The sequence below is a fragment of the Salmo salar genome, chromosome 14, assembly GCF_965601325.2.
Source record: "Salmo salar chromosome 14, fSalSal1, whole genome shotgun sequence".
Lineage (NCBI taxonomy): Eukaryota > Metazoa > Chordata > Actinopteri > Salmoniformes > Salmonidae > Salmo > Salmo salar.
In genome coordinates, this window is record NC_138304.1 from 37001164 (window position 1) to 37023719 (window position 22556).

General features: G+C 40.2%; 1 protein-coding gene across 1 annotated transcript in view; it reads right to left on the reverse strand.

Annotated features, from left to right (window-relative positions):
• LOC106569365 (complement C3) overlaps nt 1-22556 on the reverse strand; it is a 56358-nt gene that overhangs the window by 20775 nt on the left and 13027 nt on the right. The window contains exons 3-18 of the mRNA XM_014140672.3: nt 21985-22147; nt 21631-21701; nt 17644-17735; nt 14542-14627; nt 14336-14423; nt 9912-10023; nt 8431-8554; nt 7803-7918; nt 6642-6995; nt 6349-6546; nt 3425-3586; nt 3214-3340; nt 2937-3011; nt 2657-2851; nt 2398-2509; nt 1914-2002 (exon numbers count right to left, since the gene is read on the reverse strand). Coding sequence (XP_013996147.1) covers nt 1914-2002; nt 2398-2509; nt 2657-2851; nt 2937-3011; nt 3214-3340; nt 3425-3586; nt 6349-6546; nt 6642-6995; nt 7803-7918; nt 8431-8554; nt 9912-10023; nt 14336-14423; nt 14542-14627; nt 17644-17735; nt 21631-21701; nt 21985-22147 — 2164 coding nt within the window. The remainder of the gene's footprint in view (nt 1-1913; nt 2003-2397; nt 2510-2656; nt 2852-2936; nt 3012-3213; nt 3341-3424; nt 3587-6348; nt 6547-6641; nt 6996-7802; nt 7919-8430; nt 8555-9911; nt 10024-14335; nt 14424-14541; nt 14628-17643; nt 17736-21630; nt 21702-21984; nt 22148-22556) is intronic.

A 22556-nucleotide genomic window follows, 5' to 3' on the forward strand; every position in this document is an offset into this window, starting at 1 on the left:
AAAAAGTTTTGGGACACTGTAAAGTCCATGGAGAATAAGAGCACCTCCTCCCAGCTGCCCACTGCATAGGAAACACTGTCACCACCAGTACAATATCCGTACTGACCTACCAAACTCTGACCATTCCTTGCCTGATCAGTTACGTACTGACTGTGTTGACAGACCCACTATTGCAACAGTACACAACACTGTCACTCCTTATGCAGTTGAAGGTACTCTGGGTCATATTAGGTCAAGAAGACTATTTAAACCAGTGTCAAGACTGATTGAGATTATGAATCAGCAGAAAGTTAGCTCTTGAAGGTTAATATGTGAATAGAGAGGGTCAATGGTATTGACATCTTTTATTTGTTTAGTTTTTACATCATTGTGACCATGATTAGAGGTTGCAGGATGGTAAACTGACAGATATGATAGTCTCTTATGGTAGTTTATTTTATTACTTGGATGTTTTAAAGTCGCTGAGTGTACTTAACATGTAACAGGCATGTTTACCTATGAGGACTAAGGGGATTGATCAACCACTTTTCACTCTAATTCTCATGGAGAATAGTAATAATCGAAAATAATAATTGCTGGGTTCTTAATAACTTGTTTATTTAATTGTATTATATAGTCCACATTTGTGTAGCCATGGTGGTTCATGTTTCATTTATTTTATGCTGTGACTAAATAACAATTTTAAATCAAAACCTTGTGTCACGGTTGTCGTACGAAGGAGACCAAGGCGCAGCGTGTGTATCGTTCCACATTTTATTATAACTGTGAAACTATGCAAGACATACAAATAAACTACTAAACAAAATAACAAACCGTGACGAAGAGGTGAAACATACACTACCTCAAAACAATCTCCCACAAAACCTAGTGGGAAAAACAACAACTTATATGATCCCCAGTTAGAGACAACGATGACCAGCTGCCTCTAATTGGAGATCATCCCCAAAAAACAACATAGAAATAAAGAAACTAGAACCCCATATAGAAATACATAAACTAGACAAAAAACCCAACATAGAAAAAAGAAACTAGAACCAACATAGACATAAATAAACTAGACTAAACCCCCTGTCGCGCCCTGACCTACTCTACCATAGAAAATAAAAGCTTTCTATGGTCAGGACGTGACACCTTGAGAGATGATAATTTACTTTATTGTTAGAAATAGGCATACCATTGATTTTTAGGTTAATGAACGATAATAAGATAAGTAAAAATGAATGTAAAAATTAAGTGTATTTTCATACATATGTTTTTTACCAAATACAAAAATGGACGTAGCATAACCAGATTGACCCTTTAAAGGCAGACATATTGTGGATTTTTTGTTGGACATCATCTCGGTTGTCATTCATCAATAATGGATGACTCCCATTGAAAAAACATTGTCTCCATCTGAAATGTTTACCGTATGTCACGGTTGTCGTCGGTTAAAGAGGACCAAAACGCGCAGGTATGTGAATGCTCATCTCGACGTTTTAATAAGTACCAAATGAACACCAAAATAACAAACAGGAATACGATCGACAAAAACAGTCTGGCAAAGCATAAGGCTAAACGCAGAACAATCTCCCACAAATGACAAACACAAACACACCCTAATATATGGGACTCTCAATCAAAGGCAAATAGACAACACCTGCCTTCAACTGAGAGTCCCAACCCCAATTAACCAAACATAGAAACAGACATACTAGACTAAACATAGAATACATGAAAACCAAACAGTGCCCAAAAACCCCGGAATACTTAAATCAAATGCCCCTTCAACAAACACACCACCCCAAACCACATAAAACGAATACCCTCTGCCACGTCCTGACCAAACTACAATACCAATTAACCTTATACTGGCCAGGACGTGACACCGTACCATCATGCTGGAAATTGAGATGGTACTTGGAGCCACTCACCTTTGGTTTCAGAGGTACTGATACCGAGGACCATCCACTGTGTGATGGAGTCTTGAAGAACCATGTTAGTCTTTTCATATGTGACAATACTGAATAAGGGAGCGAGAGAGAATGATATACATTTCTATCTGCTGGATGCATTTAACATGTGAGGGATTGCTTTAGCAGAACCAGTGGGAAATTATTATATATTATTAAAAGTATCTAAACTACTACTTCCTCCACATCATTAGAAGATGGTGCATCATGCTGTAGGTCTAATAGAAAACAGAACATTTGCATGCAATTGCATTGAACTGGGGCTTCGCTTACATTTGAAAGCCCTTTGAATATCTTATCTTTGGTTGGTCAGATCTCAAGTATGTGAGATACCTACCTGGTTCCCAAATTCTGAAACCCATACCTGATTAATCCATCAATTTTACATAATCAGTAACACATGAGGAACAATCATGTTTTACTGTCTGTTAAATGTTGTCTTTACCCAGCATCAGTTTCATTACCACTCAGCAGTATGGTGGTCCACATCCAGCTGACATCAAATTTAGAGCGGATAATAATGTCCTCCTCATCCTCATCAAAGAAATATTCATTTGCTTCAGGAAAATGAAACAAGATTGAAGAAGAGAAAGCGAGTGAGAGAACTCGATAGACATTTATATTTACACAATCTATCGATTTGCCTATGAAATGTATGTCAGACAAAGACAGACTGAAAAAAAGAGAAGAAAGAATGCTTTTACTGCGAGCGAGGATCAGTTCTGGGGTGGTGAAGCGTATCTGATCTTTCTGGATTCCTTGACAGCAGCGTAGAAAGGCCTCCACACACTTCGGCCCTTCTGTGATGTAGTGCGAGCGCTTCTCACATGAGTAGTCCAAGGGAAAGTCCATCATGCCATCATGACAGCACCTCTTCGCATCCTCTTCATACTGTCTCGCTTGGGAAGTAGATAACATAACGCAGCTATATTGGTTAATTCACCCTCATTCTATTTATTATCTGTTACATCAGCCCTTACTCACCTAGCTCATATTTGGCTTCCTTTAAAGACTCTGCCTGTCGCCTCCTTTTAGGTACCTCTGTGTCACAACTGAATCCTAAGAGATAATTGAAAAGCAACTGAAGCTGATAAAAGGGTAAAATCTTAACATAATTGAAGAAACCAAGAGAAAATCACTACAGTATTTGTCCAGTAGCTTAGTATTCAAATGCTGCAGTGATCAGTGCATCTCAACAAGTGTATGCTTATCTGGCATGTAGTAATAGTATATAAAATAATATTATGTAGATTGCTCCTACGTTGTCTAGGTGCTGTTTTTTCTTGATTGGAAACAAACAGGAGGCCAGCATCTGAAAAAATTGCCATGTTGTTTCGGCCCCCTCCCCATGTGCACCCTTTGTCACTCCTCTCTACTTCATCCCAGATCTGAAATAAAGTGAGATGGAAGGGGGGTGTCAAAATGGTTCAAGCAGCAGAATATTAAAATGTAACAAGATTTCAGTGAGTCACCTTGGCCTGTTTGAGACTGCCCTTTTTACTCAGCATGTAAGCAGCCTTGTCAACCACCACCAGCCCAACCTTGGCACCTGGGTCTCCCTCCACGTTCAGAGAGAACTCTTCTCTTGGGCGGAAGTCTGGACGTTTATTAGATTTCTTTATGGATAGTTTTAGCTAAAAATCAGAACATGGACAGATGCAAAGAACATTAATGAGAACAAAAAAATGTTATGTGACATATTGAATGTACAGTACACTCCAAAAGTATTGGGACAGTGACAATTTTGTTGTTGTTTTGGCTCTGTACTCCAGCACTTTGGATTTGAAATGGTTAATGGCTATGAGGTTAAAGTGCAGATTGTCGGCTTTAATTTGAGTTTTTTTTAATCAATTTCGGGTAAACTATTTAGAAATTACAGCACTTTTTGTACATAGTCCCCCATAGAAATAAATGGTAAACAATGTATTGTGTCATTTTGGAGTCACTTATAATGTAAATAAGAATATAATTTAAATATTTCACAACACTTCTACATCAATGTGAATGCTACCATGATTACGGATAGTCCTGAATGTTTCGTGAATAATGATGAGTGAGAAAGCTAGACGCACAAATATCCTACCCCCAAGACATGCTAACCTCTCACCATTACAATAACAGGTGAGGTTAGCTTTCTGGGGGGGTACAATATTAATTCCTCTTTCTCACTCATCATTATTCATGATTCCTACAGGATTATCCGTAATCATGGTAGCATCCACATTAATGTAGAAGTGTTTAGAAACATATTCTATTCTTATTTAGAATAAAAGTGACTCAAATGAAACAATTCATTATTTACCATTAATTTCTATAGGGCACAAAATAATCTGAAACACAACCAAAACATACAGGAAATGCATCCAACACATTTGTAGAGTCACAGTCTTGATGTAATCATTGCTTGCTATGAATATGGGACCAAATACTTAACTTTTTACTACTTTAATACACATGTATATATATACACATATATAAAATATACAGTTGAAGTCGGAAGTTTACATACACTTAGGTTGGAGTCATTAAAACACGTTTTTCAACCACTCCACAAATTTCTTGTTAACAAACTATGGTTTTGGCAAGTTGGTTAGGACATCTACTTTGTGCATGACACAAGTCGTTTTTCCAACAATTGTTTACAGATTATTTCACTTATAATTCACTGTATCACAATTCCAGTGGGTCAGAAGTTTACATACACTAAGTTGACTGTGCCTTTAAACAGCTTGGAAAATTCCAGAAGATTATGTCATGGCTTTAGAAGCTTCTGATAGGCTAATTGACATCATTTGATGTCCTGTGGTTGTATTTCAAGGCCTACCTTCAAACTCAGTGCCTCTTGGCTTGACATCATGGGAAAATCAAAAGAAATTTAGCCAAGACCTCAGAAAAAAATTGTAGACCTCCACAAGTCTGGTTCATCCTTGGGAGCAATTTCCAAACGCCTGAAGGTACCACGTTCATCTGTACAAACAATAGTACGCAAGTATAAACACCATGGGATCACGCAGCCGTCATACCGCTCAGGAAGGAGATGCATTCTGTCTCCTAAAGATGAACGTACTTTGGTGCAAAAAGTGCAAATCAATCCCAGACCCATTTGCGATCAAGCTTTAACTTCCTGACTGATGTCTTGAGATGTTGCTTCAATATATCCACATACACTTCCTTCCTTATGATGCCATCTATTTTGTGAAGTGCACCAGTCCCCCCTGCAGCAAAGCACCCCCACAACATGATGCTGCCGCCCCCATGCTTCACGGTTGGGATGGTGTTCTTCGGCTTGCAAGCCTCCCCCTTTTTCCTCCAAACATAACGATGGTCATTATGGCCAAACGGTTCTATTTTTGTTTCATCAGACCAGAGGACATTTCTCCAAAAAGTACGATCCTTGTCCCGATGTGCAGTGGCTTCTTCCTTGCTGTACGGCCTTTCAGGTTATGTCGATATAGGACTCGTTTTACTATGGATATAGACACTTCTGTACCTGTTTCCTCCAGCATCTTCACAAGGTCCTTTGCTGTTGTTCTGGGATTGATTTGCACTTTTCGCACCAAAGATCGTTCATCTCTAGGAGACAGAACGCGTCTCCTTCCTGAGCGGTATGACGGCTGCATGGTCCCATGGGGTTCATACTTGCGTACTATTGTTTGTACAGATAAACGTGGTACCTTCAGGCGTTTGGAAATTGCTCCCAAGGATGAACCAGACTTGTGGAGGTCTACAGTTTTTTTTCTGAGGTCTTGGCTGATTTATTTTCATTTTCCCATGATGTCAAGCAAAGAGGCACTGAGTTTGAAGGTAGGCCTTGAAATACATCCACAGGTACACCTCCAATTGACTCAAATGTCAATTAGCCTATCAGAAGCTTCTAAAGCCATGACATCATTTTCTGGAATTTTCCAAGCTGTTTAAAGGCACAGTCAACTTAGTGTATGTAAACTTTTGACCCACTGGAATTGTGATACAGTGAGTTATAAATGAAATAATCTGTCTGTAAACAATTGTTGGAAAAATTACTAGTGTCATGCACAAAGTAGATGTCCTAACCGACTTGCCAAAACTATAGTTTGCTAACAAGAAATTTGAGGAGTGGTTGAAAAACGCGTTTTAATGACTCCAACCTAAGTGTATGTAAACTTCCGACTTCAACTGTATACACACACACACACTTTCGGTTCCCTAAAATGGAGGGGACTATGTACAAAAAGGGCTGTAATTTCTAAACAGTTAATCCGATATGGATGGAAATACCCTTAAATTAAAGCTGACAGTCTGCACTTTATCCTCAGTCATTGTATCATTTCAATTCCAAAACAACAACAATTTGTCACTGTCCCAATACTTTTGGAGCTCACTGTATATTGTTAAAAAAGTTATAGTTTAGAGTTACCTGTCCCATGCACTGGTCCTCGACGTCCACCCACAGTGAGTCAGCCACCACGTCATAACCTTGCGATGGCACAATGTAGAAAGCCACCAGGCGGAAGGAAGGGAGCATGTCTGGAGTTACTTTCAAGGTTTCTTTGAGGAGAGCTTTGTCCTTTGAATTCCACTTCCCCATTTCAATGATCCGCCCTTTGCTGACCACCTAATATAACATTTAAACTGGACTGTAATAAATTCAAAAATATAGAATTGCAAAACGATAAAGAAAAACATACAGTTAATTTACAGTTGTTTTACCATGTATGAAATGAAATCATATTGAAAAACCTGGACCCCATTTTCTCCAAGGAAGTTAATGGCAACGTAGAGGGACTCATCCTTCTTCACAACAGATTTGTCCAGAGAAAGGTGGATGTACTCTTTGACTGTCTTTGTCTCGTATGCTAAAAGTGTGATATCTTTTCGTGCCTGGTGACTAGAATTAAGTAAATCAGAGACAGCTGTTGTCACTTGGATATGTCTTATTTTGTCTGTGCGAACAGTGTTAATGGTGATGACAGCTATTCCGTGGCTGTCTGTGTGGCATTTCTGTCCCTCACTCTCTATTTCAATGTCCTTTACAGGAGAGCCAGAAGTATCAGTCAGGTACACCTGGAGAGAGAGAAAGAGAGATGGTGTGTTTAACAGGGGTTGAGAGGGCATGAGTGTTAGAAAGGTTGCATGACCATTTGTGTTGATGTGTTTGAGTTACATGACACTGTCATAAAGCATTATGACCATCCTGTGTCACTTTACTTGGACTAAGAAAATACACTATCAAGAAGCATTATGACCATCATAACCATATAACCCAGATAGGCCTATCACGTACATGCCCTATATCAGTCATCAGTCAGAAAGAGGGTTTGTTGTCCTGCTCCTGAAATCTGCTCCTGCATTCATCTCAGTCATCAGCAACAGAGCATTGGGATAGGTGCATGTCTGACATCAATGTTTGCACAATTACAATTATAATTTAATATGGTAAATAAATAAAAAAAGTATATATAACAAACATACTGTTGATACGTAGGCTATGGTGTAACGGAATGCTTTGACTTGTGTGGTAGGTTTTGTGAGTTTTGACACTCTTATGTATGTGTCATAACCAGCCATATAATAACGCAATATATGTCACAACAGGTCTAAATATGTAATGACAGTGTTATGACCATATTATAACAGGTTATTACACATGTAGGCTGTTATGACATATTATGACATGGTTATGACAGTGTCATAACGTGTTATGACGCTGGGTGTCAAGTAAAGTGTTTCCTAGACATATAATACAAGTAAATGTGTTGTTTTTAGTTGTTTTTTTAGTTAACATACAATATACATTTAAGGACTTGGTAAGGGTATAATTCTGCTTCTTTCTAAAGACAAAAGTTTACCCTTGTGACGTATGCAACTTACATGAAGATTAAATGGTAGGCCTGGCTTGAAGAATCTGGAGGATTTGGTAAAATAAATTGAGTAAGGAGATTTAACCACTTTGATGCCTGTGAGTTCTGCTGTTACAATGTCACTGCCTAGGAAAGAGAGGGACCAGGAGAAAACAAGGTGTTATATGGGATGTAACAAATATAATCTATGGATATTAGGGTCAAATACACATTCCAAATGCTCTTATGTATATTTACAGAAAAAAAGATGGGTGTCACTAGTAAAAGTCACTAGTAGAACAGCCCATCACAGGCTGGATTGAAGATGCTCTTTAAATTACCTATCGTCCAAAAACAAAGACAATCAAAGCGGCCTTAATAAGTGTTTCCATGTTTTTAAAAAACGTATTAAACTGAACATGCAACAGTAATAAAGGGATTATGAACACATGACAATTATTATATAATACTTGAGCTGTGCTTGATTTAGTTTTCCATGGAACCAATAGAGTACCTCCAAAAATGCACACACAAAGCTAATTCAAGCACACCTCAAATACTTTCTAGCATTTTGAAGTATTTTGCAAAAGTATTTGACCTTGGTCTGATGGATATGAATGGATGAATCCATATAGTATTCACAATAGGTATTACCACACCTGAGGTAGTGAAGACAGTAGCTCTTGCATAGAGAGAACATTCAAGGATATCATAAATGTTATTAACGTCTTTAGCGGCAGCAATGATTTGATCAACTATCAGTATGGCTGTGGTTGTCCCTGTCTGAGAGACAAAATCAAAAAGATGGTTAAATGTAGAATAACTACAAATCAGTATTCTAAGGGTACAGTGCCGTGAAGAAGTATTTGCCCCCGTTCTAATATTCTCTACTTTTGCATATTTTTATATGAAATGTTATCAGATCTTTAACCAAAATATAATATTAGATAAAAAGAACCTGAGTGAACAAATAACATAACAATTACATACTTATTTCATTTATTTCATAAACGTAGGTATGCAACACCCAATTCCCCTGTGTGAAAATGTAATTGCCCCCTTACACTCAATAACTGGTTGCGCTACCTTTATCTGCAATGACTGCAACCAAATGCTTCCTGTAGTTGTTGATCAGTCTCTCACATCGCTGAGGAGGAATTTTGGCCCACTCTTTCATGCAGAAATGCTTTAACTCAGCGACATTGGGGGTTTTCAAGCATGAACTGCTCGTTTCAAATCCTGCCACAACATCGCAATTGGGATTAGGTCTGGACTTTGACTAGGCCATTCGAAAACTTTACATTTGTTGCTTTTTAGCTATTTTCATGTAGACTTGATTGTGTGTTTTGGATCATTGTCTTGCTGCATGACCCAGCTGCGCTTCAGCTCACAGACGGATGGCCTGACATTCTCCTACAGAATTCTCTGATACAGAGCACAATTCATGGTTCCTTCTATTAAGGCAAGTCGTACAGGTCCTGAGGCAGAAAACCATCCCCAAACCATCACACTACCACCACCATGCTGACCGTTGGTATGAGGTTCTTACTGTGGAATGCAGTGTTTGGTTTTCGCCAAATGTCATCCAACGAGCAGTTCATGCTTGAAAACCCCCAATGTCGCTGAGTTAAAACATTTCTGCATGAAAGAGTGGGCCGAAATTCCTCCACAACGATGTGAGAGACTGATCAACAACTACAGGAAGCATTTGGTTGCAGTCATTGCAGCTAAAGTTGGCACAACCTGTTATTGAGTGTAAGGGGCAATTACTTTTTCACACAGGGGAATTGGGTGTTGTATAACTTTGTTAATTAACTAAATAAAATAAGTATACTTTTTTTGTGTTATTTGTAAACTTATGTTCCCTTTATCTAATATTAGGTTTTGGTTGAAGATCTGAAAACATTCAGTATCAAAAATATGCAACAACACAGAAAATCAGAAAGGGGGCAAATACTTTTCATGGTATTGTAAATCCTGCCCTAAGTCACTGCTTTGAATTGCTGAGAGATCTTACAATTACTTGATCAATAATATGCTGCCAAATAATACATAACATACCTTGTGGAAACATTTCAGGGATCATAATAACTTTGCTGTAAGGGCATCATCAGTAAAGCACAGTTCAAGAAAAACTTACTTGTAATTGGTGCCTTTGTAGTAAGGTGGGTAACTGGATTTTCATGCCATTTTTGCACACATATCCAAACATGAAATATGCATAGCCTACAACCTCCGTTCCAGAGAAGTACCTGAGAAACAAGTGTGTAGCAGTGTTATAAATGGAATTGAATCTTCGCTAAGCCCCGCCGCCTTAGTTACTGTTGCAACCTCAGACAACATTTTCCCGGGAAACCCAATTCCCCATTCAACCATTGACGAAATGCCCTCCCAATGATCTCAAGCTGTGTTTCTAATACACAATGAAATTAAACACAGACTACCTCTTGCTAATCAGGAAACTTTTGCTTATGTTGTGGTGGACTGTCATTACAATATATTCACGTGAACCTTGTCAAATTATGTTTGTAGTGTGGCTAGCCACTGAATTGCTCTGAATTCACCGTCAGCATGCATGCAGTCAAAGCTATAACCACTTAGGAGCTAACTAGTGCTCTCTAATTGTATCCTGATGTTGACAGCAAATGGGAGTTGTATTCATAGCATTGCTAACTTAGCTAACATACATTTTGAGAAAACAAGTTATATTAAGTGGCTAGCTAGCGTTTGCAATGTTTGGAGGTCAATGAGACTGGGAGCTAGCTAAATAACCAGCTGACTTAGCAAGTAATGTAACAAAAGTATAATTTTGGATTCCAAAAATACTCCAACAGACTCTGCATTTCAGGAATCAGGAATCACAGGAGCAAGTACTTCTGGTGCATATGGGAGCAAAACTCATGACTATGATTACATTTCCATTATTAGCGGCATCTAGGCTGCCCACTTTGAAGAGCTGAGACAGAATGGCTTTATAAGGAATGGAACATTCAGGACCAGGTCCTGCTACCATTATAACCTATACAGCTGTCAGATGTGGGCGTTAACAAGCAAGAACTGAGATGGAACGATAATGGTGGAGAAAGGTCAAGGGAAGCTATTTTCATATAGAGGGAGGGGACTCTATACGTTATGCAAAGACAGAATACTATAAAGGCAGGACTCTGTAATATGACAATTTAGTCTTTTCCATGGAAGGGCTCGGCTCTGTTACGTTTGTAATAAAGTCTAAATTGAATTCACAAGTTCCGGTATCTGTGTAAATATACTGCTCAAAAATATAAAGGGAACACTTAAACAACACATCCTAGATCTGAATGAAAGAAATAATCTTATTAAATACTTTTTTTTCTTTACATAGTTGAATGTGCTGACAACAAAATCACACAAAAATAATCAATGGAAATCCAATTTATCAACCCATGAAGGTCTGGATTTGGAGTCACACTCAAAATTAAAGTGGAAAACCACACTACAGGCTGATCCAACTTTGATGTAATGTCCGTAAAACAAGTCAAAATGAGGCTCAGTAGTGTGTGTGTGGCCTCCACGTGCCTGTATGACCTCCCTACAATGCCTGGGCATGCTCCTGATGAGGTGGCGGATGGTCTCCTGAGGGATCTCCTCCCAGACCTGGACTAAAGCATCCGCCAACTCCTGGACAGTCTGTGGTGCAACGTGGCGTTGGTGGATGGAGCGAGACATGATGTCCCAGATGTGCTCAATTGGATTCAGGTCTGGGGAACGGGCGGGCTAGTCCATAGCATCAATGCCTTCCTCTTGCAGGAACTGCTGACGCACTCCAGCCACATGAGGTCTAGCATTGTCTTGCATTAGGAGGAACCCAGGGCCAACCGCACCAGCATATGGTCTCACAAGGGGTCTGAGGATCTCATCTCGGTACCTAATGGCAGTCAGGCTACCTCTGGCGAGCACATGGAGGGCTGTGCGGCCCCCCAAAGAAATGCCACCCCACACCATGACTGACCCACCGCCAAACCGGTCATGCTGGAGGATGTTGCTGGCAGCAGAACGTTCTCCACGGCGTCTCCAGACTCTGTCACGTCTGTCACGTGCTCAGTGTGAACCTGCTTTCATCTGTGAAGAGCACAGGGCAAATTTGCCAATCTTGGTGTTCTCTGGCAAATGCCAAACGTCCTGTACGGTGTGGGCTGTAAACACAACCCCCACCTGTGGACGTCAGGCCCTCATACCACCCTCATGGAGTCTGTTTCTGACCGTTTGAGCAGACACATGCACATTTGTAGCCTGCTGGAGGTCATTTTGCAGGGCTCTGGCAGTGCTCCTCCTGCTCCTCCTTGCACAAAGGCGGAGGTAGCGGTCCTCCTCCACGTCTCCTGATGTCCTGGCCTGTCTCCTGGTAGCGCCTCCATGCTCTGGACACTACGCTGACAGACACAGCAAACCTTCTTGCCACAGCTCGCATTGATGTGCCATCCTGGATGAGCTGCACTACCTGAGCCACTTGTGTGGGTTGTAGACTCCGTCTCATGCTACCACTAGAGTGAAAGCACCGCCAGCATTCAAATATGACCAAAACATCAGCCAGGAAGCATAGGAACTGAGAAGTGGTCTGTGGTCCCCACCTGCAGAACCACTCCTTTATTGGGGGTGTCTTGCTAATTGCCTATAATTTCCACCTGTTGTCTATTCCATTTGCACAACAGCATGTGAAATTTATTGTCAATCAGTGTTGCTTCCTAAGTGGACAGTTTGATTTCACAGAAGTGTGATTGACTTGGCGTTACATTGTGTTGTTTAAGTGTTCCCTTTATTTTTTTGAGCAGTGTATTTGACTCAAGATTTTCCACAACATGCACTGTTCAACTATTTAGTAATTTAAACATTTTATTTTTTGAAGGAAACTCCGTTCTTGCCATAGCCCTCACTAGCTTTTATGCGATTTAAACATAAGCTTGTTCGAGGTGTCGGACTAGACAAGAGTTGGTATGTATTGGAGCACTGTGATTGGTTTCCCAAAAGTCTGGGGCGGGGCTTAGTGAAGGGTCAATTGAGATTTATTTCTTGAATTAAAATTGAAATAGAGTAAATACTATAGGATGTCAATGTTTTATTTATTATAGAATTTCATTAAAGTCAATACAATTCCAATGCTTCATATAATGTATACTTCAATATTAACAACGTTTATTTCAGTATATTATCAATGGCATATTGTTGTAAAGACTTACTTTGGGTTATGATGGAGAAAGAAATGTGTGCTAAGCTCATGGCAAGTTTATTATTATTTTTTAAATCAATGGGTAATTAACAAGAATTGAAATGACCATTGACCAGATTATTTAAATATAAAACGTACAGTGCATTCGTAAAGTATTCAGACCCCTTGACCTTTTCCACATTTAGTTACGTTAAAGCCTTATTCTAAAATAGATTAAATATAAACATTTCCTCATTAATCTACACACAATACTCCATGATGACAAAGAGAAAACAGTTTTTTTGAAATTGTTGCTAATTTGAGTGGCCAGACTGAAGCCACTCCTCAGTAAAAGGCACGACAGCCCGCTTGGAGTTTGCTAAGGCACTTAATGTACTCCCAGACCATGAGAAATCAGATTCTCTGGTCTGATGAAACCAAGATTGAACTATTTAGTCTGAATGCCAAGCGTCACGACTGGAGGAAAGCTGGCACCATCCCTACGGTTAAGCATTTGGTGGCAGCATCATCCTGTGGGGATGTTTTTCAGTGGCAGATACTGGGAGACTAGTCAGGATCGAGGGAAAGATGAACGGAGCAAAGTACAGAGAGATCCTTGATGAAAACCTGCTCCAGAGCACTCAGGAGCTCAGACTGGGGCGAAGGTTCACCTTCCAACAGGACAATGACCCTAGGCACACAGCCAAGACAACGCAGGAGTGGCTTCGGGACAAGTCTCTGAATGTCCTTGAGTGGCCCAGCCAGAGCCTAGACTTGAGCCTGATCGAACATCTCTGGAGAGACGTGAAAAGAGCTGTGCAGCAACGCTCCCCATCCAACCTGACAGAGCTTGAGAGGATCTGCAGAGAAGGATGGGAGAAACTCCCCAAATACAGGTGTGCCAAGCTTGTAGCGTCAAACCCAAGAAGACTTGAGGCTGTAATTGCTGCCAAAGATGCTTCAACAATGTACCGAGTAAAGGGTCTGAATACTTAGGTAAATGTGATATCAGTTTTTATTAAAAACACATTTGCAAACATTTCTAAAAACCTGTTTTTGCTTTGTCATTATTGGTTATTGTATGTAGAATGATGAGGAAAAAAACAATTGAATACATTTTTAGAATAAGGCTGTAACGTAACAAAATGTGGAAAAAGTCAAGGGGTCTGAACACTTTCCAAATGCACTGTATATTAGCCTGACATGTCTACAGTGTTAGCATAGGTTCAAATCTCACCTACTGCCCTTTGACACAACCTCTATCTATCTCTCCCCATTGTTATCTTCGCTCACTATCTGTCAAATTAAATGTCAAATAAAATACATTTCCCAGAGGGCATCAGATCAAGCACCCCAGGCTGGATATTGTTTTTCAAACTCACCTAGCTTCTAAATCCACTTTAAAGTCATGGTCCTGAACATGTAAATACTGCTTCCTGGTTTTCAATGTGACCTCAAATGTTGGCAACACTATAACAACAACAAAAAATACAATGACATAATGACAGCGGACAGTAAAAAATGAAGAAAAAAAATTCCTGCTGTTAGATCGATAATCTATAATGTTGTGTTTGAATGGATGTCTCACCATGTTTCTTCACATCAAATGAGGTGTTAAAGACCCTGTCAGGTTCACTCTGTAATTTCACCTCCAGGGTCCACGTTCCTTCCTCCCTGAAGGGAATAGAATACATTAGATTATTTACACATTGTAAATAATGTTCCACTTCTAATTTCACATTTGCAAATGCAGTAACAAAATAAATTGAACACTTTTTTGCCACATTCATGGGCGCACACACACACACACACACTGGTGGAAAAATTACCCAATTGTCATACTTCAGTAAAAGTAAAGATACCCTTAACCATTGGCATACAATGGTCACGCCTGGCGGAAATTGAATTAACATAATACAAAAAAAATCTCCTAAAAATCTATGTTTAAGCGAGAGATATGTTTTTTCTTTGCATGGGCTGCGTCTCAATCCATCTCATCTTCCAATATCACCCTTCCACATCTGGGGTGAAAGGTGGCAGAGCTAGAGCGGTGTTTGTCAAAACATAAGACATCCCGAAAATCGTTTTTTTTCTCACGAACATGTCTGTAGCATACAAACGGTTTTGCCTACTATGACCACTCTATTGAAAGCTGAGACTCTCACGAACACGATGGTGTTCTCCATTTTGCACTAGGACGCCCACAAACCTAATCTGAAGGTCCAGGTACCAGTTTAAAAATGAATGGAAGTATATATGGAGATATTTTAGGCACTAAAATAAGGGGATGAATACATTTTGAAAAATAAATGTTTTAATTGTTTCCTGATCTTATATCTCTCAGATATAGGAAAGACACTTCAGAACATACTTGCTTTAGATTTTTTGGGGGGAACTATCTGTTTTTCCATGTGGTGACTCTGTTATTCAATGTGTTTCTATTGGCTAATATCAGTAATGCCAAATTCAATGTTGCATCCAATCATTTTTTTATGTATTTTCTTTTATAACTTGAGGGGTCTTAAAATTCAAAATTAAATAGCTAAATGATCTTTGGTATGACCATCTTAAAATTCCACATGTTAGCTTAATAGCAAATGACTCAAGTAAAAGTGAAAGTCACCCAGCAAAATAAACTCAGCAAAAAAATAAACGTCCTCTCACTGTCAACTGCGTTTCATTTCAGCAAACTTAACATTGTATGAACATAAGATTCAACAACTGAGACATCAACTGAACAAGTTCCACAGACATGTGACTAACAGAAATTGAATAATGTGTCCCTGAACAAAGGGGGAGGAGGGTCAAAATCAAAAGTAACAGTCAGTATCTGGTGTGGCCACCAGCTGCATGAAGTACTGCAGTGCATCTCCTCCTCATGGACTGCACCAGATTTGCCAGTTCTTGCTGTGAGATGTTACCCCACTCTTCCACCAAGGCACCTGCAAGTTCCTGGACATTTCTGGGGGGAATGGCCCTAGCCCTCACCCTCCGATCCAACAGGTCCCAGACGTATTCAATGGGATTGAGAGCCGGGCTCTTCGCTGACCATGGCAGAACACTGACATTCCTGTCTTGCAGGAAATAACGCATAGAACGAGCAGTATAGTTGGTGGCATTGTCATGCTGGAGGGTCATGTCAGGATGAGCCTGCAGGAAGGGTACCACATGAGGGAGGAGGATGTCTTCCCTGTAACGCACAGCATTGAGATTGCCTGCAATGACAACAAGCTCAGTCCGATGATGCTGTGACACACCACCCCAGACCATGACGGACCCTTCACCTCCAAATTGATCCCGCTCCCGAGTACAGGCCTCGGTGTAACGCTCATCCCTTCGATGATAAACGCAAATCCGACTATCACCCCTGGCGAGACAAAACCGCGACTCGTCAGTGAAGATCACTTTTTGCCAGTCCTGTCTGGTCCAGCGACAGTGGGTATGTGCCCATAGGCGACGTTGTTGCCGGTGATATCTGGTGAGGACCTGCCTTACAACAAGCCTACAAGCCCAGTCCAGCCTCTCTCAGCCTATTGCGGACAGTCTGAGCACTGATGGAGGGATTGTGCGTTCCTGGTATAACTCGGGCAGTTGTTGTTGCCATCCTGTACCTGTCCCGCAGGTGTGATGTTCGGATGTACCGATCCTGTGCAGGTGTTGTTACACGTTGTCTGCCACTGCGAGGACGGTCTCCCTGTATCGCTGTCTTCGGCGTCTCACAGTACGGACATTGAAATGTTTTGCCCTGGCCACGTCTGCAGTCCTCATGCCTCCTTGCAGCATGCCTAAGGCATGTTAACGCAGATGAGCAGGGACCCTGGGCATCTTTCTTTTCGTGTTTTTCAGAGTCAGTAGAAGGCCTCTTTAGTGTCCTAAGTTTTCATAACTGTGACCTTAATTGCCTACCTACAGGTGCATGTTCATTAATTGTTTATGAGTTCATTGAACAAGCATGGGAAACAGTGTTCAAACCCTTTACAATGGAGATCTGTGAAGTTATTTGGATTTTTACGAATTATCTTTGAAAGACAGGGTCGTTTTTTGTTGTTGCTGAGTTTACTACTTGAGTAAAAGTCTAAATGTAATTGCTCTAATATAGTTAAGTATCAAAAGCAAAAATATGAATAATTTCCTGTTCCTTACAGTAAGCAAACCAGATGGCAGAATTTGTAAAACAATATATATATTTACAGATAGCCATGGCACACTCCAACACTGAGACATAATTTACAAACAAATAATTTGATAATTCCGCCAGATCAGAGGCAGTAGGGATGACCAGGTGTGTTCCCTTGAAAAGGTGTGAATTGGACCATTTTCCTGTCCTGCTAAGCATTCGAAAGTAACAAGTAATTTTGGGCATCAGGGAAAATTTTGGGAGTAAAACATACATTATCTTCTTTAGGAATGTAGCGGAGTAAAAGTAAAAGTTGTCAAAAATATAAATAGTAAAGTAAAGATACCCGAAAAAAATACTTAAGGAGTACTTTCAAGTATATTTACTTAAGTACTTTATATATATACATCACACACACACACACACACACACACACACACACACACACACACACACACACACACACACACACACACACACACACACACACACACACACACACACACACACACACACACACACACACACACACACACACACACACAAACACACACACAAGGTGATTAATCTTACTTGACTATATCTGGGAGCAAAAATTGTTTGGCAAGGAGTCCATTGACACTCAGACCCATTTTGGTCTGCGAGACTATAGTGCCATCAACACTCTGTTGAAAAGCAGAAAATAAAATTATTAACATTACAAAAATATTTTAAGGAGCACCTTGAAATGATTCTTACACCAGCTGATCCGGTAAACAATATATATGTAGGCCGACAGTTACAATGAGCTCAGAACTGTTCAGAGATCAGAACAATTGTGTAGTGATATTCGTGTAACACTGAACAAAAATATAAACGCAACATGTAAGGTGCTGGTACCATGTTTCATGAACTGGAATAAAATATCCCAGACACATTTTCCATACGCACAAAAAGCGTATTTCTCTAAAATGTTGTGCAATTGGCATGCTGACTGCAGGGATGTCCACCAACTGTGGCTCAGTTGGTAGAGCATGGTGTTTGCAACACCACCATGGTGTGTGCAACGCCAGGGTTGTGGGTTCGATTCCCACGGGGGGCCAGTACAAAAACAAATGCATGAAATGAAATGTATGCATTCACTACTGTAAGTCACTCTGGATAAGAGCGTCTGCTAAATGACTAAAATGTAAATGTAATGCTTCGGAACACTTCTACATTAATGTGGATGCTACCATAATTACGGATAATCCTGAATCAATCATGAATAGTGATGAGTGAGAAAGTTACTCCGGCATAAATATCATACCCCCCAAAAAATGTTTTGCTTGTAATGGTGAGAGGTTAGCATATCTGGGGGGTATGATATTTGTGGGTCTGTAACTTTCTCACTTATCATTTTCACGATTCATTCAGGACTTTCCGTAATCATGGTAGCATCCACATTAATGTAGAAGTGTTGAGAAACATTCTATTCTTATTTACAATGAAAGTTACTCCAAACTGACACATTACATTATTTACCATTCATTTCTATTGGGCACAAAATGTATCTGAAACAACCAAAGCAAACAGCAAATGCATCAAACAAGTTTGTAGTCACAAGCTTGATGCAATCATTGCATGCTATGAATATGGGACCAAATACAAAACTTTTATATTTATATTTATATTTTATATTTATATTTATATTTTAGTCATTTAGCAGACGCTCTTATCCAGAGCGACTTACAGTAGTGAATGCATACATTTTTTTCCCCATACTGGTCCCCCGTGGGAATCGAACCCACAACCCTGGCGTTGCAAACACCATGCTCTACCAACTGAGCCACACATAATACAAATAAGTGAATTTGTCCCAATACTTTTGGTCACCTAAAAGGCGGGGACTAAACAGTTCACCCGATATGAGTGAAAATACCCTCACATTAAAGCTGACAGTCAGCACTTTAACCTCATAATCAATGTATAATTTCAAATCCAAAGTGCTGGAGTACAGAGCCAAAACAACCAAAAATGTGTCACTGTCCCAATACTTTTAGAGCTCACTGTAAATAAGATTATGCCCGATCTGTGCGATGTAGTAGGGAGTTGTAGTTTCCAACAGGCTAATAGTCTCCATAGTTCAGTGCAAAAAAAATGTGGTAATTAACTACAAAGACCAAAATCCATTGCGCGCCTTCTTGTCCAGTCTGTGTGGGGCAGACACATAGAGAAGACAGAAGAACGCTTAAATCAAGAGGGATAGAGAGCAGTTGCTTCGCGAGGTATCTCTACCTGAAAATACATGATCTAAGTGATTTATATTCATTCAGCAGTCAAGTATGCCTTATTTACTTTGAAGATCTTCTAAAATTGTGATTTTTCAGACAGCATAGGCAGCAGCTCAACAGAGATAAGTTGACTTGGAATTAAATAAAGTCATTAAAAAAAACAAATGTAATATACACAACTGAAATATTTGATTAAAGTACAGTAAAGTAATGTGAATAAATGATGGTTAATAAGTGCTTTACAGTAATGGGCAGTCACTACCATCATGGGATTTTATTAATTAATTTAACACACATAATGATAGTGCATTTAATTTAAAAAATACTAATCTAAACCGAAATTGAAAACCGAGATTTTTTTATTGAGTCGAACCTAAACCATACTGACTTCAAAAAGCATTTATCGCTCAGCACTACCATCTAGTCAATACCCTGTTTCAGTCATGAATTAACTGCCCTACTTCCTTTTCTCTTGCAACAATTAACAAACATCTGACCAATCAGAATAGAGCTAAGTAGTTGCTAGGTAGATAATCAATTTGTTTTCTGATTCCAAACAACTGATTCAACATATTTTAGAAGTAACAACAATGACTTACAAAATCGCTCTCATAAAATAATCCTACATTCATCAGATTTTTTTCAAATATTGTTCTGCGTTGATCTACACTGCTCAAAAAAATAAAGGGAACACTTAAACAACACAATGTAACTCCAAGTCAATCACACTTCTGTGAAATCAAACTGTCCACTTAGGAAGCAACACTGATTGACAATAAATTTCACATGCTGTTGTGCAAATGGAATAGACAACAGGTGGAAATTATAGGCAATTAGCAAGACACCCCCAATAAAGGAGTGGTTCTGCAGGTGGGGACCACAGACCACTTCTCAGTTTCTATGCTTCCTGGCTGATGTTTTGGTCACTTTTGAATGCGGCGGTGCTTTCACTCTAGTGGTAGCATGAGACGGAGTCTACAACCCACACAAGTGGCTCAGGTAGTGCAGCTCATCCAGGATGGCACATCAATGCGAGCTGTGGCAAGAAGGTTTGCTGTGTCTGTCAGCGTAGTGTCCAGAGCATGGAGGCGCTACCAGGAGACAGGCTAGTACATCAGGAGACGTGGAGGAGGCCGTAGGAGGGCAACAACCCAGCAGCAGGACCGCTACCTCCGCCTTTGTGCAAGGAGGAGCACTGCCAGAGCCCTGCAAAATGACCTCCAGCAGGCCACAAATGTGCATGTGTCTGCTCAAACGGTCAGAAACAGACTCCATGAGGGTGGTATGAGGGCCCGACGTCCACAGGTGTGGGTTGTGCTTACAGCCCAACACCGTGCAGGACGTTTGGCATTTGCCAGAGAACACCAAGATTGGCAAATTCGCCACTGGCGCCCTGTGCTCTTCACAGATGAAAGCAGGTTCACACTGAGCACATGTGACAAACGTGACAGAGTCTGGAGATGCCGTGGAGAACGTTCTGCTGCCTGCAACATCCTCCAGCATGACCGGTTTGGCGGTGGGTCAGTCATGGTGTGGGGTGGCATTTCTTTGGGAGGCCGCACAGCCCTCCATGTGCTCGCCAGAGGTAGCCTGACTGCCATTAGGTACCGAGATGAGATCCTCAGACCCCTTGTGAGACCATATGCTGGTGCGGTTGGCCCTGGGTTCCCCCTAATGCAAGACAATGCTAGACCTCATGTGGCTGGAGTGTGTCAGCAGTTCCTGCAAGAGGAAGGCATTGATGCTATGGACTGGCCCGCCCGTTCCCCAGACCTGAATCCAATTGAGCACATCTGGGACATCATGTCTCACTCCATCCACCAACGCCACGTTGCACCACAGACTGTCCAGGAGTTGGCGGATGCTTTAGTCCAGGTCTGGGAGGAGATCCCTCAGGAGACCATCCGCCACCTCATCAGGAGCATGCCCAGGCGTTGTAGGGAGGTCATACAGGCACGTGGAGGCCACACACACACTACTGAGCCTAATTTTGACTTGTTTTAAGGACATTACATCAAAGTTGGATCAGCCTGTAGTGTGGTTTTCCACTTTAATTATGAGTGTGACTCCAAATCCAGACCTCCATGGGTTGATAAATTGGATTTCCATTGATTATTTTTGTGTGATTTTGTTGTCAGCACATTCAACTATGTAAAGAAAAAAGTATTTAATAAGATTATTTCATTCATTCAGATCTAGGATGTGTTATTTTAGTGTTCCCTTTATTTTTTTGAGCAGTGTATATTTCACTGTGCTTTTCCAAATATTTGATACCTGTAAAGTAGGCTATTGCATAATTTTATCTTACCTTTAAACCAACACCAACAATACCTTTTGCTGCCTTTGCTTCAAGGTTTGTGACAAATAGCCTGTACTTAACTGAAAAGGGGAAACCACATTTTTATTGTGCACAAATGGGAGGATTATTCAAGTAAAGTCTAAAATGAAACCTAATGTGAAGCTCTCTTGATATGAATTACCTTTGTAGGCTTCATAACTGCCTATGATTATTTTTTGTATACATTACACCTTAATAAAATGGTGATGTATGTGTTAAGACATTCTGCCATTGTTGACTGAATAAACTAAAAAACAAATATTGTATATGCAAAATGATGGAGCACTTTAAATGAGGCACGGGATGGGTTTGCTGCATACTTACCGTCCTCTCCAGGGTTATAGATAGGCTTATCTGTCTGGAGGAAGACATAACCTGACTGGAAGGACACCAAAACAACTGTCTCCAATTGTCTGCCTCTGAATGTTGCTTTCAGGTACACATACTGATTGCCTCTAACATTGCTTTTGAAGTCTTTTTGATCAAGCTTCCGAGAGAGAGAGCGAGGGAGAGAGAATGGATGTTAGTGAATCTTGTACGAAAGCATGATAATTATTAATAGCTAACAAAACACTTTCCCCAAATGCACAATGGTAACAGTAGCACTACACATAAGGTACCCTTTATTATGTTTTATCTCACTATTTCAAAGGACCAAAATGACAAGCACACATTTGTTAATAACCTAAACAATATGTAATAAGGCAGCGTTTCTCCAACCTCGGTTCTGTGGACCCCAAAGGCCTAGCACTACACAGCTGATTCATATAATCAACTCATCAAGATTTGATTATTTGAATGAGCTGTGTAGTGCTTGGGCAAAACCCCAAAATGAGCACCCATTGAGGAGTTTGCTAAATGCTGTAATAAGGATTTATAACTGATTTATAAACTAT